This window comes from Microcaecilia unicolor, chromosome 11 (assembly GCF_901765095.1).
Source record: "Microcaecilia unicolor chromosome 11, aMicUni1.1, whole genome shotgun sequence".
In the NCBI taxonomy this organism is placed as follows: domain Eukaryota; kingdom Metazoa; phylum Chordata; class Amphibia; order Gymnophiona; family Siphonopidae; genus Microcaecilia; species Microcaecilia unicolor.
In genome coordinates, this window is record NC_044041.1 from 88918472 (window position 1) to 88939228 (window position 20757).

Genomic DNA, 20757 nt, shown 5'->3' on the forward strand with positions numbered 1-20757 from the left:
ATACCATGTAAATGAGTTTATCTTGTTGGGCAGACTGGATGGACCGTACAGGTCTTTATCTGCCGTCATTTACTATGTTACTAGTTCCTGCTTTACACTGACCTTGAACTTTGTACCTAAAAGCTCATGTGTGCAATGGCTGGAAATCCTGGACGGACTCAGCCTTTCCCTGTCAAAATGGAGCTCCATATCATAAACCCAATTACCTGTGTGACTCTGAACTCATTTCAAGGGGGTCTGTGAAAAACATGCTATATGTTTTTTTTTCTGCAGTCCAATACTTTATAAAAAGTTATTTTTTACATTTTCTTAGTGAAATGACATCATCAAAGCGATGACAACATCATACAGTGACATTAGGAGAGTTATATAATAGGTTACCAAATTAGAAAGACTGATCCTTATATTCAAAGAATTTACATTCTAATTCTGAGAATTATACTCCTAAATTGGCCTCTTTGAAAATTTCCTAGGGTTTGGTGTTTAAATTTATACTCACAATTTCACTAAACACTTAAATTTAGGGACCTAAAAAGTGCATGGCAACAGGGGTGGATTTAGGGAGGGGGGAAAAGCTAGGAATTTAGCACTGAGTTTCAGCTCTAGGCTCATAATTCTGGCCCAGATGCATCAACCATACGTTAAAAAATCAAAATCGTAAAAGTCCTTACTGAAGTTGAAAAAATGAAGAATGCACTAAAAGCAGAAGTCCCACATGTTCGGTTTGGTATTTGAAAGGCGAATGCATTACAGAAGTGTAATCCCCGTCGTTAATCTGCCCGTAAAGCATGCGCAGAGCAGCCAAGTGTTATGCTGGCTGCTCTGTGCATGCCACAAACGTCAAAACCCAAAACAAAAAAAAAAACACGTTGAAAATAAAAGGGGCAAAGGCGCTCATCAGGAGCGTCCTGTATGGACGCCCTTGCCCTTGCCCCCCCCCCCCCACCCCGAGGTCGCCGCTGCTCCCTGCTTCCGCATGTATTAAATAAAAAATAAAAACAAAATCCAAAGTTTAGCAATCCCCCTCCCTTCCTGTTTCTCCTTCTCCCATAGCTCCGCCTCCTGGCATCCTCCGCCCCCATGCCCTGCCCCCCTGAGCTCGTCGCCGCCGCTCCCCCCCCTCTACTAGACCCCCCCTCCACTTTACCGGCCCGCGCAGTGCCTCTCACCTCTGTGTGAAGGCGCTGCAAGGGCAAGAGCAGCTGATCTGCGATCAGTGCTGCCTTCTCCGACGTCCCTCTGTTCTTCCTGGGCCCGCCCTCCTCTGACGTCAGGAAGAACAGAGGGACGTCGGAGAAGGCAGCACTGATCATAGATCAGCTGCTCTTGCCCTTGCAGCGCCTTCACACAGAGGTGAGAGGCGCTGCGCGGGCCGGTAAAGCGGGGGGGGGGGTCCTGTAGAGGGGGGGAGAAGCGGCGATGACCTCAGGGGCGGGGCATGGGGGCAGAGGATGCCGGGAGGTGGAGCTGTGGGAGAAGGAGAAACAGAGAGAGACAGGAAGGGAGGGGGACCGGGGCTGCTAAACTTTGGATTTTTGTTTTTATTTTTTTTATTTAATACATGCGGAAGTGGGGAGCAGCGGCAACCTCGGGGGGGGGGGGGCAAGGGCATAGGCGTCCATACAGGACGCTCCTGACGAGCGCCTTTGCCCCCTCCCAGTCCTTTTTTGATTTTGTTTTCGTTTCATTTCTATTGTATGCAGAGGGAAGTGGGGAGCCACATGTTTGTGTTGTTTATTTTGTTTTTCAACATGCCAGCTTGGAATTTTAAGGTGCAGGGGGAAGCGGGGAGATGACAGCTCAGGCCTTAATGACAGGTCTAAGCTCACGTTAAATTTCTCACGGTAAATGATTCGTTGCAATCGTCGGTATGGTTAATGCATTCCGAATCGCCCACATTTCAATGGTAGTTACTCGTTTGCATTCCGTTTTCGTTAGTTGCTAGGGTCGTCAGAAAATGGCCTTTAATGCATGCTACATTTCAAAATTTCCTCGTTAGAGGGTTATTAAAGGGTCATTAAAGTTTTGTGCATCTGGGCCTCTGTGCACATGAATGGCAGGTCTAAATGTTTAAGTACAGGACCTGATAGATATTCAGCCCGTGGCTTGTAAGTTGCTCACAGCCATGGGTTGAACTAACACCTGATGTTCAATACCAGACATTTCTGGCCTCCAGCTCTGAATATCCGGTATGTGCAGCAACCCAGAAATTAATCGGGCACCGGCTGATGTTTAGAGCACTGCCCAGTTAATTCGTCGGATAAACCTAGGACAGCTATTTTTCAGTCCTAAATGTATCTGCTTACTTAGGGGTCCTTTTACTAAGGTGCACTGAAAAATGGCCTGCGGTAGTGTAGGAGCGGGTTTTGGGCGCGCGCAGGATCATTTTTCAGTGCACCTGTAAAAAAGGCCTTTTTAAAATTTTTGCCAAAAATGGACGTGCGGCAAAATCAAAATTGCCGCGCATTCCTTTTGGGTCTGAGACCTTAACGCCAGCCATTGACCTAGTGGTAAAGCCTCATGTGGTAACCGGGCAGTAATGACCTACGCACGCCAAATGCCACTTGGCGCACGTCCGATATGCACGGCAGAAAATAAAAATTATTTTTCAGCCACACATATTGGAAGCACCAAAAATGAAAGTACCGCAAGAGCCACGCAGTAGCCATGCGGAAACTCCATTTTGGCGCAAGTTGGGCACACATAGAAGCTTACACGATTTAGTAAAAGGGCCCCTTAGCCGGTTATTTATTTGTTTGTTTGTTTGTTTATTAGGATTTATTTACCGCCTTTTTGAAGGAATTCACTCAAGGCGGTGTACAGTAAGAATAGATCAAACATGAGCAGGAGGCAATTAGAGCAGTAAAAATATTCGAACAATACAAAGTATGGCATGGTATACTACGTGCAATGACAACACAATATGTACTAGAACATTATAATTGGTAGTGAAGGGTAAGGCAAAGTTGTAACATATAGATGAGTAAGAAAGTAGGAATAATTAGAAAGTAAAGTGATTGATTTGAAGAAAGTTGCATGTGAGGTCAGAGAGATGGTTAAATATTATCTCAGCTAGGGTAGGAGTGGATAAACATGTCCCGCTGCAGTATGTGCAGCCCGAGTCAATCCTTGTGTGTGTGAGTGAGACTAACAAGTTAGTTACTTCTTCCGTTAAAGGCTTGGTTGAAGAGCCAAGCTTTCATCTGCTTCCTGAAGTAGAGGTTAGTGGGCTGAATATTGCTCTACCCAACCTCCGCCCTCGGACCGCTCCTAATCTAGGCAATTAGCAGCACTACCTGCTGGTGGTTTAACCAGGCAGGAGCCTCATAACTTTTAAGCTCTTAGGGGTCCTTTTACAAAGTCATGGTAAAAAGTGGCCTGCGGTAGTGTGGCCTCATCTTTTAGGTGCATGTTGGGCCATTTTTTTACCACAGCTGGGAAAAAGGCAATTTGTAATGGGTAGGGAACTGGGCCTGCGCTAATATTAAAACTAGCATGCGCCTTTTTATGGCCTGAGCCCTTACCGCCACCCATTGACCTAGAGATAAGGGCTCACGTGCTACCCATGCAGTAACCATGCAGCACATTACAAAGTGGGTGCACTGCTGGTTACCGCTGGGAACACCCCCACGGTAGAAAATAGAAAATTATTTTCTACTGCGGAATTTGGAGCGTGCCAAATCAGAATTACCGCTGGGCACACATGCTGCCCCGATGGTAGTGCCAATTGGGCATGTGCTACCCGTGTGTTAGCCCTCCCCCGCCTTTGTAAAAGGGCTCCTTAATTCTCAGCTGAAAACTTATGCTCCTAAATTTGGCTGAAAACAGATCACAAAGGAGCCCTTTTTCTATGTGCGTTATGCAGTAATGTGCAACTAACAGATAAAATTGCCTCACACAGGATGAGCTAAAGCATTCCATGTCAGTTTTTGCCACCTGCATGTGCTTAGCATGTAGTATTTAATTTTAAAAATTGGGAGGAGGAGGGAACATTTCAGTGGCAGAGAATGGGTGTGGAAGTGCTAAAAAGCCAGCAAGACTGGTTAATGCATCCATAATGTGGGAGCTTAGTGCCTTCTAAATGGGAGGTGATAAGTGCTCCCACTCAGTGGCATAGCCACGAATTTTTAACAGGGGGTGCATCTCTCATGCTCCCCCCCCCCCCCCCAGCAGCAGCAGCAGTGTCACTCATAGGCTGCCTGCAGCCTGCATCGGGACTTCCTCTCTGATCCCTCCTGCACTTCACAAAACCTGAAGTTGCATAGAAGGGGAGGGACGGTTCAGAGAAAAAGTCCCGGTGCAGGCCTCAGGCAGCTTATGAGTGCCACTGCCGCAGCCTGGGTGAAGACTGGAGCAGAGATGATTTTAAGGCATGGTTAGGGGGGGCAGGGGTCCGGGTGTGATTTGGGGCGCGTATACAACACATATACCTTGAATAAATACACCACTGCACCCATTAGTAAACAGTCAGAAAAAGTTATGGCTGTGCAAGAAATGGGCTTAGAGCACAGGAAAGACACGTGTATCAGCATGCTAAGGCCATTTAGTAGCGCAGCTTAGTAAAAAGGGCCCTGATTTTAGGAGCCTAACTAAAGAAGCATAAATTTAGGAGCTCAGGGCCCAATGCTCAAAAACTAAAACTTATGCTCCTAAGTTAGGCACTTAAACTTGTGGCCTATTTTCAGCTGAAAATTCACCTCGATTTAGGAGTTTAAAAGTTATGCTTACAAATTCAGGCCTGTCATTCTTGGGGCCAATATTCAGATCGTGGGAGGCAGCCTGACTAACTCCCGTGGTTAGTGGTGAGCCCGGAATTCAATGCCAGGCCATTTCCGGTGACATGTTCAATGCCAGTCTGGTTTAATTTTGGCCACTATAAACTTAGCCGGCTAAGTCAGTATTCAGCGCTAGCTGGCTAAGTTCACAGCAGTCAAAGATAGGCCTGTTATTATGTGGTCCAATTTGGCCGCAATACTTAGCCGGCCAGTGTTTGAATATTCATGGCTAGCCACTATCCCCCGGATTCTATATATCGTGCCTAGCGTTTTGCACTGAAATCCAAGCATATTCTATAACTGCACTCATAACTTAATTGGCTTAACAAGCTAATCAGTGTTGATAACAGCACTAAACAAGCAATAATGAGCACTAATTGGCAATACTTAGAATTTATGCGCACAACTCGCTAAGTGTATTCTGTAACGCAGAGCGCCTAAATTTGAATGCGTGGTTATGGGCGGGGAAATGGGCATTTCGTGGGAGTTCCAAAATTCACGTGCATTGTTATAGAATATGCCCTTCTGTGCCTAAATCTACATGCCGGTATTTACACCAAGGAAAACATGGCCTAAATGGACGCAACCAAATTTGGTCGTGTGGAGAGGCGCTTGGTGTTTTCTATTTACCGCGTGGAAATTTAAGCCCATTCTATAAAATTTAGGCGTACTTTAGAGAATATGCCTAGGCGTATTTTTTAATGCGTGGATTTTTCAGACGCCACATATAGGATCTGGCCCTATGCGCTGACTGCAAATATTCAGAGGGAGATAGCTGGCTTAGCAGACAGCTGGTTAAGTGCTAAGGAGCTGTTCCTGCCTGGTTAATTAACGCTGAATATCTGGCGGCATGAGCCTAGGTTTATGAGTTAAATTTATGAGCATAGTGCTGAAGTAAGTATTAAACGAATACCTTTTCTCCCTGTTCTAAATCTACCCCTGTTGCCATCCACTTTCTATGCTCCTAAATTTAGGACTTTAGTGAAATTTGGCGTACAGAGGTAGGGGCACAGCTCTAGTTAGCTTTTCAAAAAGGCTAATTTAGGGCCCCTTTCACCAAGCTGTGGCAAAAGGGGGCCTGTGCTGGCGTCAGCGCATGTTTTTGACACGTGCTGAGGCTCCCTTTTACCACAGCAGGTAAAAGGTAGGTCTTTCTTCTTTTAGTGAAGCACTTGCTGCTCGGCCATTTTGGTGGGGATCCTTTACCGACGCCCATTGAGTATGGGTAGGGAGCCTGATTACCGCTGGGTACACACCAGTGCTACAAAACTAAATATATTTTTGTAGCGCCGGTTATGACAGCGCCCTGGGGGTGGGAACTACTGCCAGGCTGCTGTGGTAGCCCGGCGATAGTTCCTTAAAGGGGCCCTTAATGTTCTACACAGAAGAGGCGTCAAGAATTTCTAGTGCTTAAGCCTAGAGGCTTGTAAAATTTCCTTGTATGTGTTCAGTTTTGTTTGAGGGTAAATCTTTATTGTTCTTTGATCCTAGGCAGCTTCAAGAGTTTTTGTCTAATGAAGAAGCTTTACTTCCTAAAGTGTTCGTACCCCCAGAGTAGGTTACGCTCTTAGGCTGGCTGATATGTACCTTACCTGCAGTCTGTGTCTTTTGTTAGATTCCCCCCCCCCCCCCCCCCCCCCTATTTTTGATTTACTTGGATTTGGTTCCTTCTCCTTTTCCTTTTTAAATTGTGGACTATAGTATGGACATATTTCTTCTAGATTTTCTTTCCCCTCCCCACTTTGATATATTTAGAGAATTTGCTTATTCACTTGTGATTCTTGTGAATTATAATTGATAAATTGCATAAATAAAAAAATTTAAAAGGCTTATTTAAGAGCATTAAAGTTAAGAGCATAAATCTTTCGAATATTGGGTCCTCAACTTTTTTTTTTTAATACTGGGTAACCTTTAAGCAATGTCAATAAAGACTAGTAAGTCAGGACAGTACTTCATAAACTTTTTAGAAGGAAGGTAAGAGTAGCAAAGATGGAAAACCTAAAGTAGCACTTTAAAATGCTTCAGTTTAAGAGCAGTATGGACTCTTGGAGGTGATTCCATAACTGCCACCTCCATTTAGGTGCCCCGAGGCTGTGAAGTAGGACCCTATTCTGTAACGGAACCTAGGCATCTATGGGGGAACTCTGCACTAATTTGCACCCAAATTTCAGCATCAAAACATGTTCCAACAGATGCAAGGCATGGAAACAGGGCTGAAATGGCAGATCAGTGCAGAAATACACTTTCACGCCCAGTTATAGGATAGCGCCTAAGTGTATCTGTGCACAACTGCAAAGGGGGCATTCCGGAAAATTGTGCACAGTATTATAGAATACCGCGGAATGCATGTCCAACTTGCGTGCCAGGATTTACAGCTGGTTTCAGTTGGTCTAAGTCCTCGTGTCTGCAGTTGGGCGTGAAATTCTATTCTATAAACAGCGCTCAAGCTTTTATTCACCCTTTATAGAATAGTGCTGGGTGTCGATTTTTTTTTACGCTCATATTTGGGTGCTATTTACTAAATGTAGCACCTAGTGTAACCTGGTATCAGTGTGCCTAACATTTAGGCAATTGCACTTCCATTAACCATATACCTGATATATCTGCGGACCAGTGGCGTAGCTACTATAGGGCCACGGAGGCCTGGGCCCCTGTAGATTTGGCCCTGGACCCCCCTGCCGACGACCCTCTCAAACCCCCCTCCCGCCGCCAACCCGCCGTCAACCCGCCGTCACCATCTGCTACCTTTGCTGGCGTGGGATCCCAACCCCCACCAGCCGAAGTCTTCTTCCTTCATTTTGTTTCTGAGTCTGATGTTGTGCACAAACAATGTGCAAGATGTCAGACTCACAGAAACAGAACGAAGCCCTGCAGATCGCAAGGCTTCGTTCTGTTTCTGTGAGTCTGACGTCCTGCACGTTGTACGTGCACAACATCAGACTCAGAAACAAAATGAAGGAAGAAGACTTCGGCTGGTGGGGGTTGGGGTCCCCCGCCAGCAAAGGTAGGTGACGGTGGGCAGGCGGGTGGGGGTCGAGAGGGTAGTCGGCAGGAGGGGGGTCAAAGTTGTTGTTGGTGGTGCTGGCAGCGGCGGGGGTGTCGGCAATGGCGCCGGGGGGGGGGGCTAAAATGTGCCCCCTCACCTCGGGCTTTGGACCCCCCTCCCGCCGAAGTCTGGCTACGCCCTGCTGCGGACACCTAAATGTGGCAGGGATGTGTGTTGCTTACAATATTTTGTCAGTTACAAGCATAAGTGGGAGCTCCGCCTATGTCCCACCCCACCCCAACCCCTTACAAATACACGCTACATAAGTTAAGTGGGTATTTGCAGAATAGAGCTTAGGGGCCTGCTAGCACTTGCATGGTATGTGCACATATGCACATATGAGCCAGTTCTCTATTCTAAACATTCATGTGTGTGATGGACACAGAAACGTCAGCGCCCAGTTTCTCATGATTCATTAGGGGGTCTATGTATTCTGTTATATGACCTCCCCTCCTCTGGAACAATAGCAAGCTCTCCATTGGACGGGCACCACAGTGGGCTTCATTTTGTAAAACACATTCCGTGTCTAGGAAATGGGATCTTAGAAAACTGCACAGCTGAATTTGCATATGTAATTCTGTGCAGTGACATGATGGCACATACTTATATCCATGCTGTGCACACACCGGTACGTGCCGAGACACACCCATGCATGCTGTACACACATACATCCACATCCATGTATGCTGAACACACACACATACACATCTATGCTATATATAAACTCGTACATGCCCCAACATGTTTCATACACACACACACACATACCCATCCATGCTATACACATACCCACAAATGCCCATGCGTACCCCAAACACACCCATACACATTCATGTATACCTTACACACACACCTGTCACCTGCTTATGCATGCTGTACACATACCTATGCACACTTCCCACACACACCCACTCATGTTCCACACATACCTGAGCACGCTTTATACATGTTCCAGGCAGAGAGATCGGAGTTTTAACAGCTCCCCTTTACTAAGGCTTACAGAAAACCAAGAGACTGAGGAAAATTCAGCCCTATGACGCCCTCAGCTAACTCCCAGATCTCGAAACAAAGAGCCCCTGAATGCACAGGGTGTCCTGCCTGCCCTTAGCCTAGTGCAAGGCACAGAGCCTTCTCAGAGCTGTGGCAGTTCTCTGCCTCTGGTTTTTGCCTCTGCCTGGGTGTTTCATAAACACTACCTAGAGTTACATATTCATCATAATACAGCCCATATGTATTTTATTTATACTTTCCATCCGTTCTTGCAGGATAATTAAAACCATGGAGGCAATCAGCGAAATTCTGCAAGACTTCAAGTACGATTCGGAAGAAACGGAGTGATGGTTATCCCCATGGGAAATTGCAGGAGGCACAGAAAGTGCTGGAATGAAGTGTTTACCTTTCCCAGGGCTCTGGCAACTTGATTCTGTTTGTCATGTCCCTATGGCCAATTCCTCTCTCTTGCTTTATTGGATGAATCTTTACCATTTCCAGACAATAGATGTGCATCAATAATCATCATCTGATCGCAAACATGCCGTGACTGGCATTCTTCTCCCCTGCCTTAGACAGCACGCATGAAAATGGACGTGAAAAGGGGACTGCCAGACCTTAAACTTCGACTCTGAGCCAAGTGATAGCAGCCCTCCATTCTGTAGAAAACAGATTTTGGGGATCTTTGTGTTGCTCCAGTTTCAGCAGAGACACCGATGTGTAAGAAAGGATCGTTCTACCAGTGTCCAGCTAGACCTCCCGTCAGCTGTCCTCACATGGCTGTGAAAGATGCTAGGACTTATAGCCGGGTAGAACCTGAAAGAGGAAAAGGGAGAGATCCTGAAAGTATAACACTGCAATAAGTCCCGGTTCTTTCACTTCCAAAAGTTGATTAGTATTTCACTGAGGTGCCTACATTTAAGTAGCTGAGAGGAAGAAGTAAGTAGCTACCACTTAAAGCCACAGACTGAGACCAATGGAAATAGGGTTCAAATCCCCTTTCTTTCATTATCAAGCAGCCTTATCTCCTTTTGCTTTGGGTATTCACTTACATTGTAAGCTCTTTTAGGAAGGCTCTTATTTTAGCCAAACTATGAATGCTGTAAGTTGCCTTACACATTCCTAGAAATCCAAATTACTAATTATTATAGGCACCAAATTTTAAGGGAAAGGGAAATGGACTTGATATACTGCCTTTCTGAGGTTTTTGCAACTACATTCAAAGCAGTTTACATATATTCAGGTACTTATTTTGTACCAGGGGCAATGGAGGGTTAAGTGACTTGCCCAGAGTCACAAGGAGCTGCAGTGGGAATCGAACTCAGTTCCCCAGGATCAAAGTCCACTGCACTAACCCCTAGGCCACTCCTCCAATCAGACATTAAAAAATGTTAGGCCTGAAAATCAGTATCTTAAATTTAGCATTCTAAGGAGGGATGTTATCAAAGTGGGCTACTGTTAAGATGGGTTATTTTACCACAAGTTGTGCTATTTTAGGACAGGGTCCCATTTTATGCACGACTTGTGGTAAAATAAACTGTCTTAATGGTAGCCCATGTTGATAACTTACTTCCCCCTTAAATGAGGTTCTTAATGCTGAAAATTGAAGCTAGGTAGCATCTCCCCCATCCCCCCACCGCACCCCCTCTAAATCCACCCTTGCAACTGTCCACTTGTTAAGAACCTCTCCACAAGTCTCCACAAGGAATGGTTGAATATCTGGCAGCATTCAGGCCATGGTAACTGTTTCTTTTTATGTCACAAAAAAAGATAACAAGGTCAATATCCCAAAGTGTTTGGTGGTGACCGGAAGAAGGAAGTATACCAATCATCACGCAATGGTGACACTGAGAATAATTCTATAAAGGGGTGCTGCCCAGGGGCGTAGCCAGACCTTGAGGTGGGAGGGGGCCAGAGCCCAAGGTGGAGGGGCACCACCCCCTCTGCCACCACCCCCCTCTGTTGCCCCCCTCCACTGCCTTGCTGCCCCTCTACGTTGCCCACTGCCACCACTGTAACATCTTAGCTGGTGGGGGTCCCCAACCCCCACCACCTGAAGCACCACCGCTGCAAATACCTTGGCTGGCGGGGGTCCCAAACCATGCCTGCTGAAGACTTCGTCCAGCGCTGGTCTCCAGCATGCTCAATTTCACTAAAAGGAGCGTGCTCAATGTGAGGGGAAGAGAGAGCAGGGCAGGCAATGCGGCAGTGTCGCCGCAGACCAGCGCTGGGTGAAGTCTTCAGCTGGAGAGGGTTGGGGACCCCTGCCAGTCAACCAGGGGCCCAGAGCATATTTGGGGGAGCCCAGACCCCCATGGCCTCTCCTAGCTATGCCACCGGTGCTGCCAAAAGGCGCCTTTCTGGAGCAGAGTACAGGGTGAGGCAAAAAAAAAAAAGAAACCCCCTAGAGTTTTTTGCTGTTTTCTCAGCTACTGCTTGGAATTTCAATGTGAAATTTTACAGCTTTACTTGTTAAGGACAACCTCACAGTGATTAGACTTTTGTCTGTGGAGCAATGTTGGAGGCCTATCACAGGCTCCGCCCAAAGCCTCAAACAATCACCAAACTCAAGGAAGCACTGCAGAAGACCTAGGACAGCCTGCCACAGGAACAAAGCCACAAGGCTGATAAGAACTTCCCAAAGTGATTGAAGGCCTGTGTTTAAAGCTGGGGATGGAGACTTTGAGTATTCATAATGACTGCAAAATTCTGACACTTTGTATCGTTTGAATGATGTTGTTTTAGCTCAAACATTTTTAATGTGCAAAAATCGCTAGGTAGTAACGCTAAAATGTCAGGAACATCAACATAGCTTAAGATAATTAGATGTTGCTTAATAGTAATACATAAGTGTGATGACTAAATAAAGGGTCCTTTTACAAAGGCACGCTGAAAAATGGCCTGCGGTAGCGTAGGCGCGGGTTTTGGGTGTGTGCCAATCCAATTTTTAGCACGTCTGTAAAAAAAAGGCCTTTTTTGCCGAAAATGGACGTGCAGCAAAATCAAAATTGCCGCATGTCCATTTTGGGTCTGAGACCTTACCGCCAGCCATTGACCTAGCGGTAAAGAATCCGAACGGTAACGACCTACGCACATCAAATGCCACTTGGCGCATGTCCGTTACGCGCGCCCAAAAATAAAAAATATTTTTCAAATGCACATATCGGACGCACGCCAGAAATGAAATTACAGCAAGAGCCATGCAGTAGTTGGGCGGTAACTCCATTTTGGTATGCGTTGGGCACGCTTACATGGCTTAGTAAAAGGGCCCCTAAGAGCATAACATTTTTCATTCAAATCCAAAGCAGTTGATGAGAATAAACTCTAGAGGGTTACTTTTATTGCCTCACCCCTGTAGGTACCTATTTTCCTATATAACATGCTAGTATAACAAGATGTGTTAGGAGCAAGTAAAGCTGGGTAAATGCCCACGTCTAGATTGCTACAAAGTGTGAGCCCAGTGTTCAGACAGAGACAATCAGCCATTTTTAAGGCTCCTACCACCACAGGCTGAATTTCACCTGGATAGTCAATGCTGAGCCAAACTCAGGCACTGACACATCCAGGTCCTGCCGGAACTTATTTGGGTACTGGCTGACATTCAGTGCCAGTACTCGGGTAACTATTTGGACACATTAGGGTAATTATTTCAGCACTGGATATTAGTGGGGAAAGGGGCTCACCATTCCTCCCCAATGGTCTGCAAACCCTAACGTCAGCTTGGAGCTGGCGTAGGATTTGCAGCGGCCAGCAACCCAATCTTTGACGCGCTGGTCACTGATCATTGGGGATAAATAGGTTTAGCATGCATTTGCATGCTATTTGCGCTAAGAGCCCTGTTTTGCATGCATTTGCATGCTAGTTGCTTTCACAGCCCACGAGCGATTTGTTTCACGCACTCGGGGACTCTGATCATGGGGCGTTAGCAAATGCAGGTGCTAGTATGGCGCTAACAGCCTCTAGCGCCGGCGTTTGCTTTTTTTTAAAAATATTTATTTATAAGTATTAACAATATTACAAGAATTCTGTTGACATGCAAAAATGGAGTAAATTGTAGAACATTTTCACTCAAAACAAATATAAGGAAATATATATTTAACTCATCCATTTCAAGTCCACAATTTAGAAAGGAGACAAGGTACAATTTCATGATTTTTTTTTCCCCACTAAGTAAACTTAGGTAATAGAAGAGACACATATATGCCTAACTTATCCACTACAGAGTAGATGTAGATAATGCTGCTAGCTGTTGATTAGGGGTAGCAAACATCTTGGAATCTAGAAAAGTACTCAGCTGTGTTTGATCATAAAAAATATATTTAACTGAATTAATTTTTAACACACATTTGCATGGAAAATTTAACCAAAATAATCCTCCCAACTGCAAGACCCTAGGAAGGAGCTTTAAAAATGCTTGACGTCTCTTTTGTGTTGCTCCAGTAATATCAGGAAATATTCTAATTTTACTATTCATAAAGAGTTCATCTCTATGACGAAAAAATTGTTTAAGAACCCAATCTCGATCAGGCTCCAAAACAAAAGAGACTATTAATGTAGCTGGTGTTCCCTTCACATCTTCTTGAATTATTTGTGTTAAGTTCAATATGTCAAATGAAACTTCTGCGTCTTGTTCAATTTGGTCCAGTCTTTCTTTTGGTTTCTCCTTCTTATATGGTGGTAGACAGTAAATTTTTGACACAGGTGGATAAGCTTGTTCAGGAATTTTTAAAATTTCTGACAAATATTTCTTAAAGATTATTAATGGAGCCAACGATGAAATTTTAGGAAAATTAATCAACTTAAGAGTCTTTGCTCTCAATTGGTTTTCCAAATTTTCAGTCCTTAAATGTAATAAAGCATTTTCTTTTATCAAATTACATTGTGTCTGCTGACATAATTTTATAGTTTCATTATTTGACAGTATATCTTTTTCAATGTTACTTGTTCTTATTTCTAAGTTTGCAATTTTTTCCATAGGGAACTTACTGGTCTCTGTTACCTCAGAAATATTCCTTTCAGATGGCTGTTCCCCTTCTATTGCAGTTGAGTCTGCCAAAACGTTGGCTCTCTCCATTGTCTTCTCTCCGGCAGCAAAACTCGACGCTTTCGGGCAGGCAACGGACCCCTCGGCAGGAAGTACTCCTAGGTCTCTGACGCTGGGTAATTCCTGCCCCTGCTGCCGACCCCACGCCGGCATTGTCGGAGGCCTCCGTTCTTCGGGGCTGAGAGTAGTTTCTGCCTCAGGCTGGTGGAGCGAGGAGCCTCCTTTCACCCCTACCAGCAACGAGGAACTTAACCCCGCGCTTCCTCCAGGCATAGTAAAGCGGTCCATCAGACCAAAAGATCTCACAGCTGTGGAGGGGATCACTCGCTGCTTGCCCCTCTGTTTCAGCATGAATCCAGGTAAATTATTTTAAATTGAAGGGAAATCGGGTGGAGAACCGCTTAACAGCATTCTCTGCAGGACGCCATCTTGTCCCCGTGTCTTGTTTGCTTCTGATCATCCCCCTGTCAGTCACTTAACTGTTTTTTCCTCTTCCCAGGACTTTCTTGTATCTTTGGCTGGCTCTTCAGTCCTCGATGATCTCTAGCAAGGGCAGTCTCTCTCACAGGTAAGTGAAACCTCTGTACCTCTTTTTCCCTACTAACCCGACCCAATCAAATAAACAAAGAAAATACTGTCTCCCTATGTGAGTGAAGCCTTATGTACATGTGCAAACCAGTATTTGTTTAATAGGCATGGTTGCAATAAATAATACAAACGTGGAGGGGCACTTTCGACCGGGGACGCCCACCTCTAAGGGCACCCATCTCCGAGGACTGCGCCGTGAAGGGGCGGGGCCAACCATATTATCGAACGAGATGGGCTCCCATCTTTTGTTTTGATAATACGGTTGGGGGCGCCCAAATCTCAACATTTAGGTCAACATTAAAGATGGTCGACGTAAATGCTGAGATCGCCAATAATGGAAACCGATGGTGCCCATCTCAAAAATGAACAAATCCAAGGCATTTGGTCGTGGGAGGGGCCAAGATTCATAGTGCACTGGTCCCCCTCACATGCCAGGGCACCAACCTGGCACCCTAGTGGGCACTACAGTGGACTTCGCAAATTGGTCCCAGGTGCATAGCTCCCTTACCTTGGGTGCTGAGCCCCCCAAACTCCACTCCCCACAACTATACACCACTACCATAGCCCTAAGGAGTGAAGGGGGGCACCTACATGTGGGTACAGTGAGTTTCGGGTGGGTTTTGAAGGGCTCCCAGTTTCCACCACAAGTGTAACAGGTAGGGGGGGATGGGCCTGGGTCCGCCTGCCTGAAGTCCACTGCACCCACTAAAACTGCTCCAGGGACCTGTATACTGCTGCGACGGACCTGAGTATGACATTTGAGGCTGGCATAGAAGCTGGCAAAGAAAGTTTTTAAAGTTGTTTTTTTGAGGGTGGGAGGGGGTTAGTGACCACTGAGGGAGTCAGGGGAGGTGATCCCCGATTTCCTCCGGTGGTCATCTGGTCAGTTCGGGCACTTTTTGGGGACTTGGACCTGAAAAAAAGGGACCAAATAAAGTGGACCAAATTCTCGCCAGGGACGCCCTTCTTTTTTCCATTATTGGCCGAGGGCGCCCATCTCTTAAGCACGCCCTGGCACGCCCCTGTCCCGCCTTTGCTACCCTTCCAACACGCCCCCGGGAACTTTGGCTGTCCTGGCAATGGAAAGCAGTTGGGGACGCCCAAAATCGGCTTTCGATTATGCCGATTTGGGCGCCCCTGAGAGAAGGACACCCATCTCCCGATTTGTGTTGAAAGATCGGCGCCCTTCTCTTTCAAAAATGAGCTGGACAGTGTCACTAACTAATCCACAAAAATAAAATTTAAATGAGGTTCTCCCTATCTAGTTCCCTGCCAGCATAAATTCTGTCTCACACTCAGGCTGTCATACCACGGCGTCTCTCCCTTCTGAATACCTCAATAACAGAAGGTAACTGGGAACTGAGCTATAACATAGGCTCTCTTATTCCCATCTCTCCAGTGCGCGTCTCTCTCACAGCTCTTCTCTATCTCAACCCAAATGTTCCTTGCTGAGCTGCCTAAACTTCCAACTCACACTTCAACTTAGCCATCTTCTCTCAAATATCAAGCACACAACCTGTCCTGGATCCTCTTCAACCTGTGCTGGCTCCCTGTTATTAAAGTTTAACGCTTACTCCACATCACTTTTCACACACAGTCACTACTTCCAAATTGATCACTTCTCTCAATTATCAATCTTCAAGATTCATTAGGTCATGCCACCAAACAGAAACAAACATCATACATCCTCTCTCTAGCTCACCTACCCACCCAACTGCCTAAACCGGCAGTTTAGAATGTTATGCTGCCTGTTCAGAACCCAGAATGGCATGAGGCAGGGCAGCCCATGCTCTCCTCGTGCTGCCAGCACGCTGTCCCATACTGCCCCCGAGTTGAAACTCGACTTGCAGCTTTCCCAACCTCAGCCCTTACCTTGCCAGGGTCTACTTGTCCAGTGTTTACTCTTCCCTTCATCTCCTCTGCTCCTGCAGCTTCACTCTCTCTGGGGCCAAATTAGGCCCAGAACAGCTTTAAAATTAAAATTGCCAGTTCCTCAGTTCCTGACATGAGCCAGCATGTTCAGGTGTGCCCCCCCCCCCCCCCATTTGCTAATGCCATCGTGCATGCGTGCATGCATCCGCACATGCCGGCTCTTGAAAGAGGTCTAGGCTTAACTCCTGCACACCAGCTCCTTTCCCAGCCTCCCTGTGACCCGGCTCTGTACTAATGCACATGCTCAGGGTTTGCGGGGAGGGCCTTTTTCACATCGCTGGTCTTCTCCTATGGGCCCAGCTCTGCCCAACTCCTTCTCCTGCTACTTCAGTTCACTCCCCTGCCCGCACAAATCCTGCGGACCTGAAGAACATCCGGTAGCTATGTCTTCATTACATCTCTGGGTCCGTTGGTACCACAGCACACTCCCTCCTCCTGCAATGGGCACTAATGCCCCTAAGCCCAAGTGAGCAATTTTTTAAAACCCTTTACATTAGTCTGTACACTGCTCTGATTGTACACACTGAAATCTGGTATAGTAAGACATTAATAAACAGAAACAGTAATTAACAAAACTTCCCTTCAGCTGTTACTGCTACAAATGATTTATTCCTTATGACTTTCCTGCACCCACCCCCAGCCCCACCCAAGGTGAGGCTCTAGCACTGCACGGAGCCCCTCATACAACCAAGCAAGAAATAGCAAATGCCATGAATCTCTCAGGCACGTGCAGCCCAGGTATCTGGCCTCTCTGCTGCTCTCAATGCCAACCAAATGGACCTGCTTAACCTGGACTGGGTCACTTTCTGGCGAGTGTGTCACAGTGCCCCGATAAGAACCCACAATACAGAATCATCTTCCTACGCATCGTATGGTCTGCATTTATTATTATTTATTATTTAAAATTGAGCACACACCTTTAGAGGGTGTTCTTATAACCAGACTCCTTATAATGGATCCCTCTTATATGTTTTTTGGAGGGGAGGGGGGAGATCAGCAGCCCCCCAAAGGCTCAGAAGCAAACACGGACGCTAAAGGCCATTAGCAACGGACTAGTACCCACATTAGTGAGTACATAAGTATTGCCATACCATCAATCCCAGCATCCTGTTCCCAAAAACGTACAATATATTTTATGCTGCTTATCCTAGAAATAAGCAGTGGATTTTCCTCAAGTCTATTTTAATAATGGTCTGTGGACTTTTCCTTCAGGAAGCCATCCAAACCTTTTTTTAAACCCCGCTAAGCTAACTGCTTTTACTACATTCTCTGGCAACGAATTCCAGAGTTTAATTACACATTGAGTGAAGAAAAAGTTTCTCCATTCGTTTTAAATTTACTTTTGTAGCTTCATTGTGTGTCCCCTAGTCCTAGTATTTTTGGAAAGAGTAAACAAGTGATTCACGTCTACCCGTTCCACTCCACTCATTATTTTATATCTCCCCTCAGTCGTCTTTTCTCTAAGCTGAAGAGCCATAGCTGAAGAGCCCAGCATTTGAGCCCTCTATCTTATAAATTGTATGTGGATAGAGGTGAGGGTTCTTATATCTAGTATCAGTGCAGGATGCCAGTGGGGAAAGCCACCCAGAACAAGCCAATATCAAACTTTTGCTTGATTTGAGATAACATCTCCCATTCGTTCTGATTTCAAAGGCCACAGGGACCAGCCAAGCTTCGAATGGTTTGCAATGTTTAGATGTGATATTTTTTTTTCTGAATGTGCTGCAGGATAAAAAGTTAGAAAATATAATTTTCCTTTTCCTCTCGGTGAATTGCTCCAGGAGGGGAAACAGAGCAAACAAGACAGTCCGGACAGTTTGAGGAGGTTCTATCAAAGGGCTGGACAAACTAATCAGAGGCAAATATCTGACATTGGTAAAAGCAACTCCTGATCAATGAATTATACAAGTGAAAGGAAGATTTTATCAGACATCATAAAAGATGTGGGATCGAGCTTTTCCCTTTATTTGGGAAGTCAGTGGCTCAGATGTTTAACTGGCTTTCAGAGGAGGGCTGGGAGCATGCTGTCTATAACACCAGGTTCTCCCTTGGAAAGTTTCACCTCCTATTCAGAACTATGCCCCCATCCCCCAGGCTTTTCAATTGGATCCTTGGCCAGAACTAATATCCAGGGATATATTGCCATGGGGTCTGGGTTGCATTCATGACCTATCCTGTTCCAATTCCCATTTGACATTCCCCTTAATCTGATTTATATGAGCAACCCTCTGGGCTTGGTTCGTAAGCCACTATCAAATTCTGCCTTCCACCTACCCCCCCCCCCCCCCCCCCCCCACTTAATCCATCATTGCTGCTAACCATGATATAGTGCATTGAGAAGCGAGTAAGAATGTACGAAGTGCCTTACCTACCTGGTTGCGTGTCTTGTGGGATTTCTGGAGCCACACCCGCCACTGGTCGTAGAGCTTGATGCTGAGGTTGGAGCAGCCGAAAGCGTGTTTCTTCACCCAGCCGAAGAACTGCTTCAGCTCCCGCCGCAGGGTAGAGTTCTGCTCTCCGCTCTTTGGGTCACACACCCCAGTCACCCGCTCTGGAAGTGGAAGAAAAGTCACCCTTCCCTGTTAAGATTTCTCCATCCAGATGATGAAAATCCCGCTCTGGTCAGTCAGTCAATAACACCTACAATTAGTGAGGACAAGTTTCTAACAGAATACCTAGGTGAATAGCCCCCTGTGAGTCTTTATGCAATAGTAGAATAAATCCTGCAGAAATGGTGCCCAGATTGTAGATGCTAGCGTGTAAAGTATGCTTGCAGATGTGTACTCTACAATATCTTCAGAAATTGCAACCTCACCCATGCTCCACACAAACTCCTCCCCAATCATGCCTACTGTATACATACATGCTGGCGTGCACGGTGCATGCTTTTAGGAGTGACATCATTTGGATGAAGAATTTTATGCAAGGAAATGATTTATTTAATTATCCTCTATCAGTCCAGCAAGTAGGCTGATACTGCCTGCTTTGGAAAATCTCCAAAATTTAAAGATTCTGTTTATTAAAGATGTAGAAATCCTTAATGTGGATGGAGACCTTAATGAAACTAGCAGCTGCTTTTGTGTGGTAGGGTGTGAGTACAGTGAAAATGCAGACTCTCATACAGCCGGGACTGCCTGGCAGACTATGCAGGCAGTCCAGCAGTCCAGATGTGGTTAGGCAAGGGAAGGGAGGGGTGCTGAGTGTGACCTAAATAGGGGAACTTGTATTCACATCTTCCTAAGAGGGTGAAATAGGAAGAAAGAAGACAAACCAAGATATTGATCTTCTGTGACCGGCAGCTGAAGACAGCAATAACTGGGCAGTTGGGATGGCGGAGAAAGACCAACTATTCCAAAATCTACTACTATAGTACTTATTTGGAAGATTTGGGTGGGATTCCGGTGCCAGAAATGGTATTCGAAGATGACGAGTCGGAGAAACTTAATGAATTCTCTGTAAACCTGGAGGATGTAATGGGGCAGTTCTACAAACTGAAGAGTAGCAAATATCCTGGACTGGATGGTATTCATCCCAGAGTACTGATAGAACTGAAAAGTGAACTTGCGGAGTTATTGTTAGTAATATGTAATTTATCCTTAAAATCGAGCGTGGTACCGGAAGATTGGAGGGTGGCCAATGTAACGCCAATTTTTAAGAAAGGTTCCAGAGGAAATCCGGGAAATTATAGACCGGTGAGTCTTACGTCGGTGCCGGGCAAAATGGTAGAGACTATTATAAAGAAGAAAATTACAGAGCATATTCAAAAGCATGGATTAATGAGACAAAGTCAGCATGGATTTAGTGACGGGAAACATTGCCTCACCAATCTACTACATTTCTTTGAAGCGGTGAACAAACATGTGGATAAAGGTGAGCCGGTTGATATTGTGTATCTGGATTTTCAGAAGGCGTTTGACAAAGTACCTCATGAAAGGCTCCAGGAAATTGGAGTCATGAGATAGAAGGTAGTGTTCTATTGTGGATTAAAAACTGATTAAAAGATAGAAAACAGAAAGTAGGGTTAAATGGTCAGTATTCTCAATGGAGAAGGGTAGTTAGTTGGGTTCCCCATGGGTCTGTGCTGGGACCGCTGCTTTTTAACTTATTTATAAATGACCTAGAAATGGGAGTAACTAGTGAGGTAATTAAATCTGCTGATGACACAAAGTTATTCAAAGTCGTTAAATCGCGGGAGGATTGTGAAAAATTACAAGAGGACCTTACGAGACTGGGAGACTCAGCATCTAAATGGCAGATGATGTTTAATGTGAGCAAGTGCAAAGTGATGCATGTGGGAAAGAGGAACCCGAAGTATAGCTATGTCATGCAAGGTTCCACGTTAGGAGTCACAGAGCAAGAAAGGGATCTAGGTGTTGTTGATG

The 20757-nt window shown here is 45.6% G+C and overlaps 1 protein-coding gene across 1 annotated transcript in view; it reads right to left on the reverse strand.

The window, feature by feature from the left end:
- Window positions 1-9058: 9058 nt before the first annotated feature.
- The window catches only part of LOC115480940 (cytokine receptor-like factor 1), a 35258-nt gene continuing 23559 nt past the window's right edge, over window positions 9059-20757 (reverse strand). The window contains exons 7-8 of the mRNA XM_030219924.1: window positions 18748-18926; window positions 9059-9627 (exon numbers count right to left, since the gene is read on the reverse strand). Coding sequence (XP_030075784.1) covers window positions 9604-9627; window positions 18748-18926 — 203 coding nt within the window. The 3' untranslated portion in view covers window positions 9059-9603. The remainder of the gene's footprint in view (window positions 9628-18747; window positions 18927-20757) is intronic.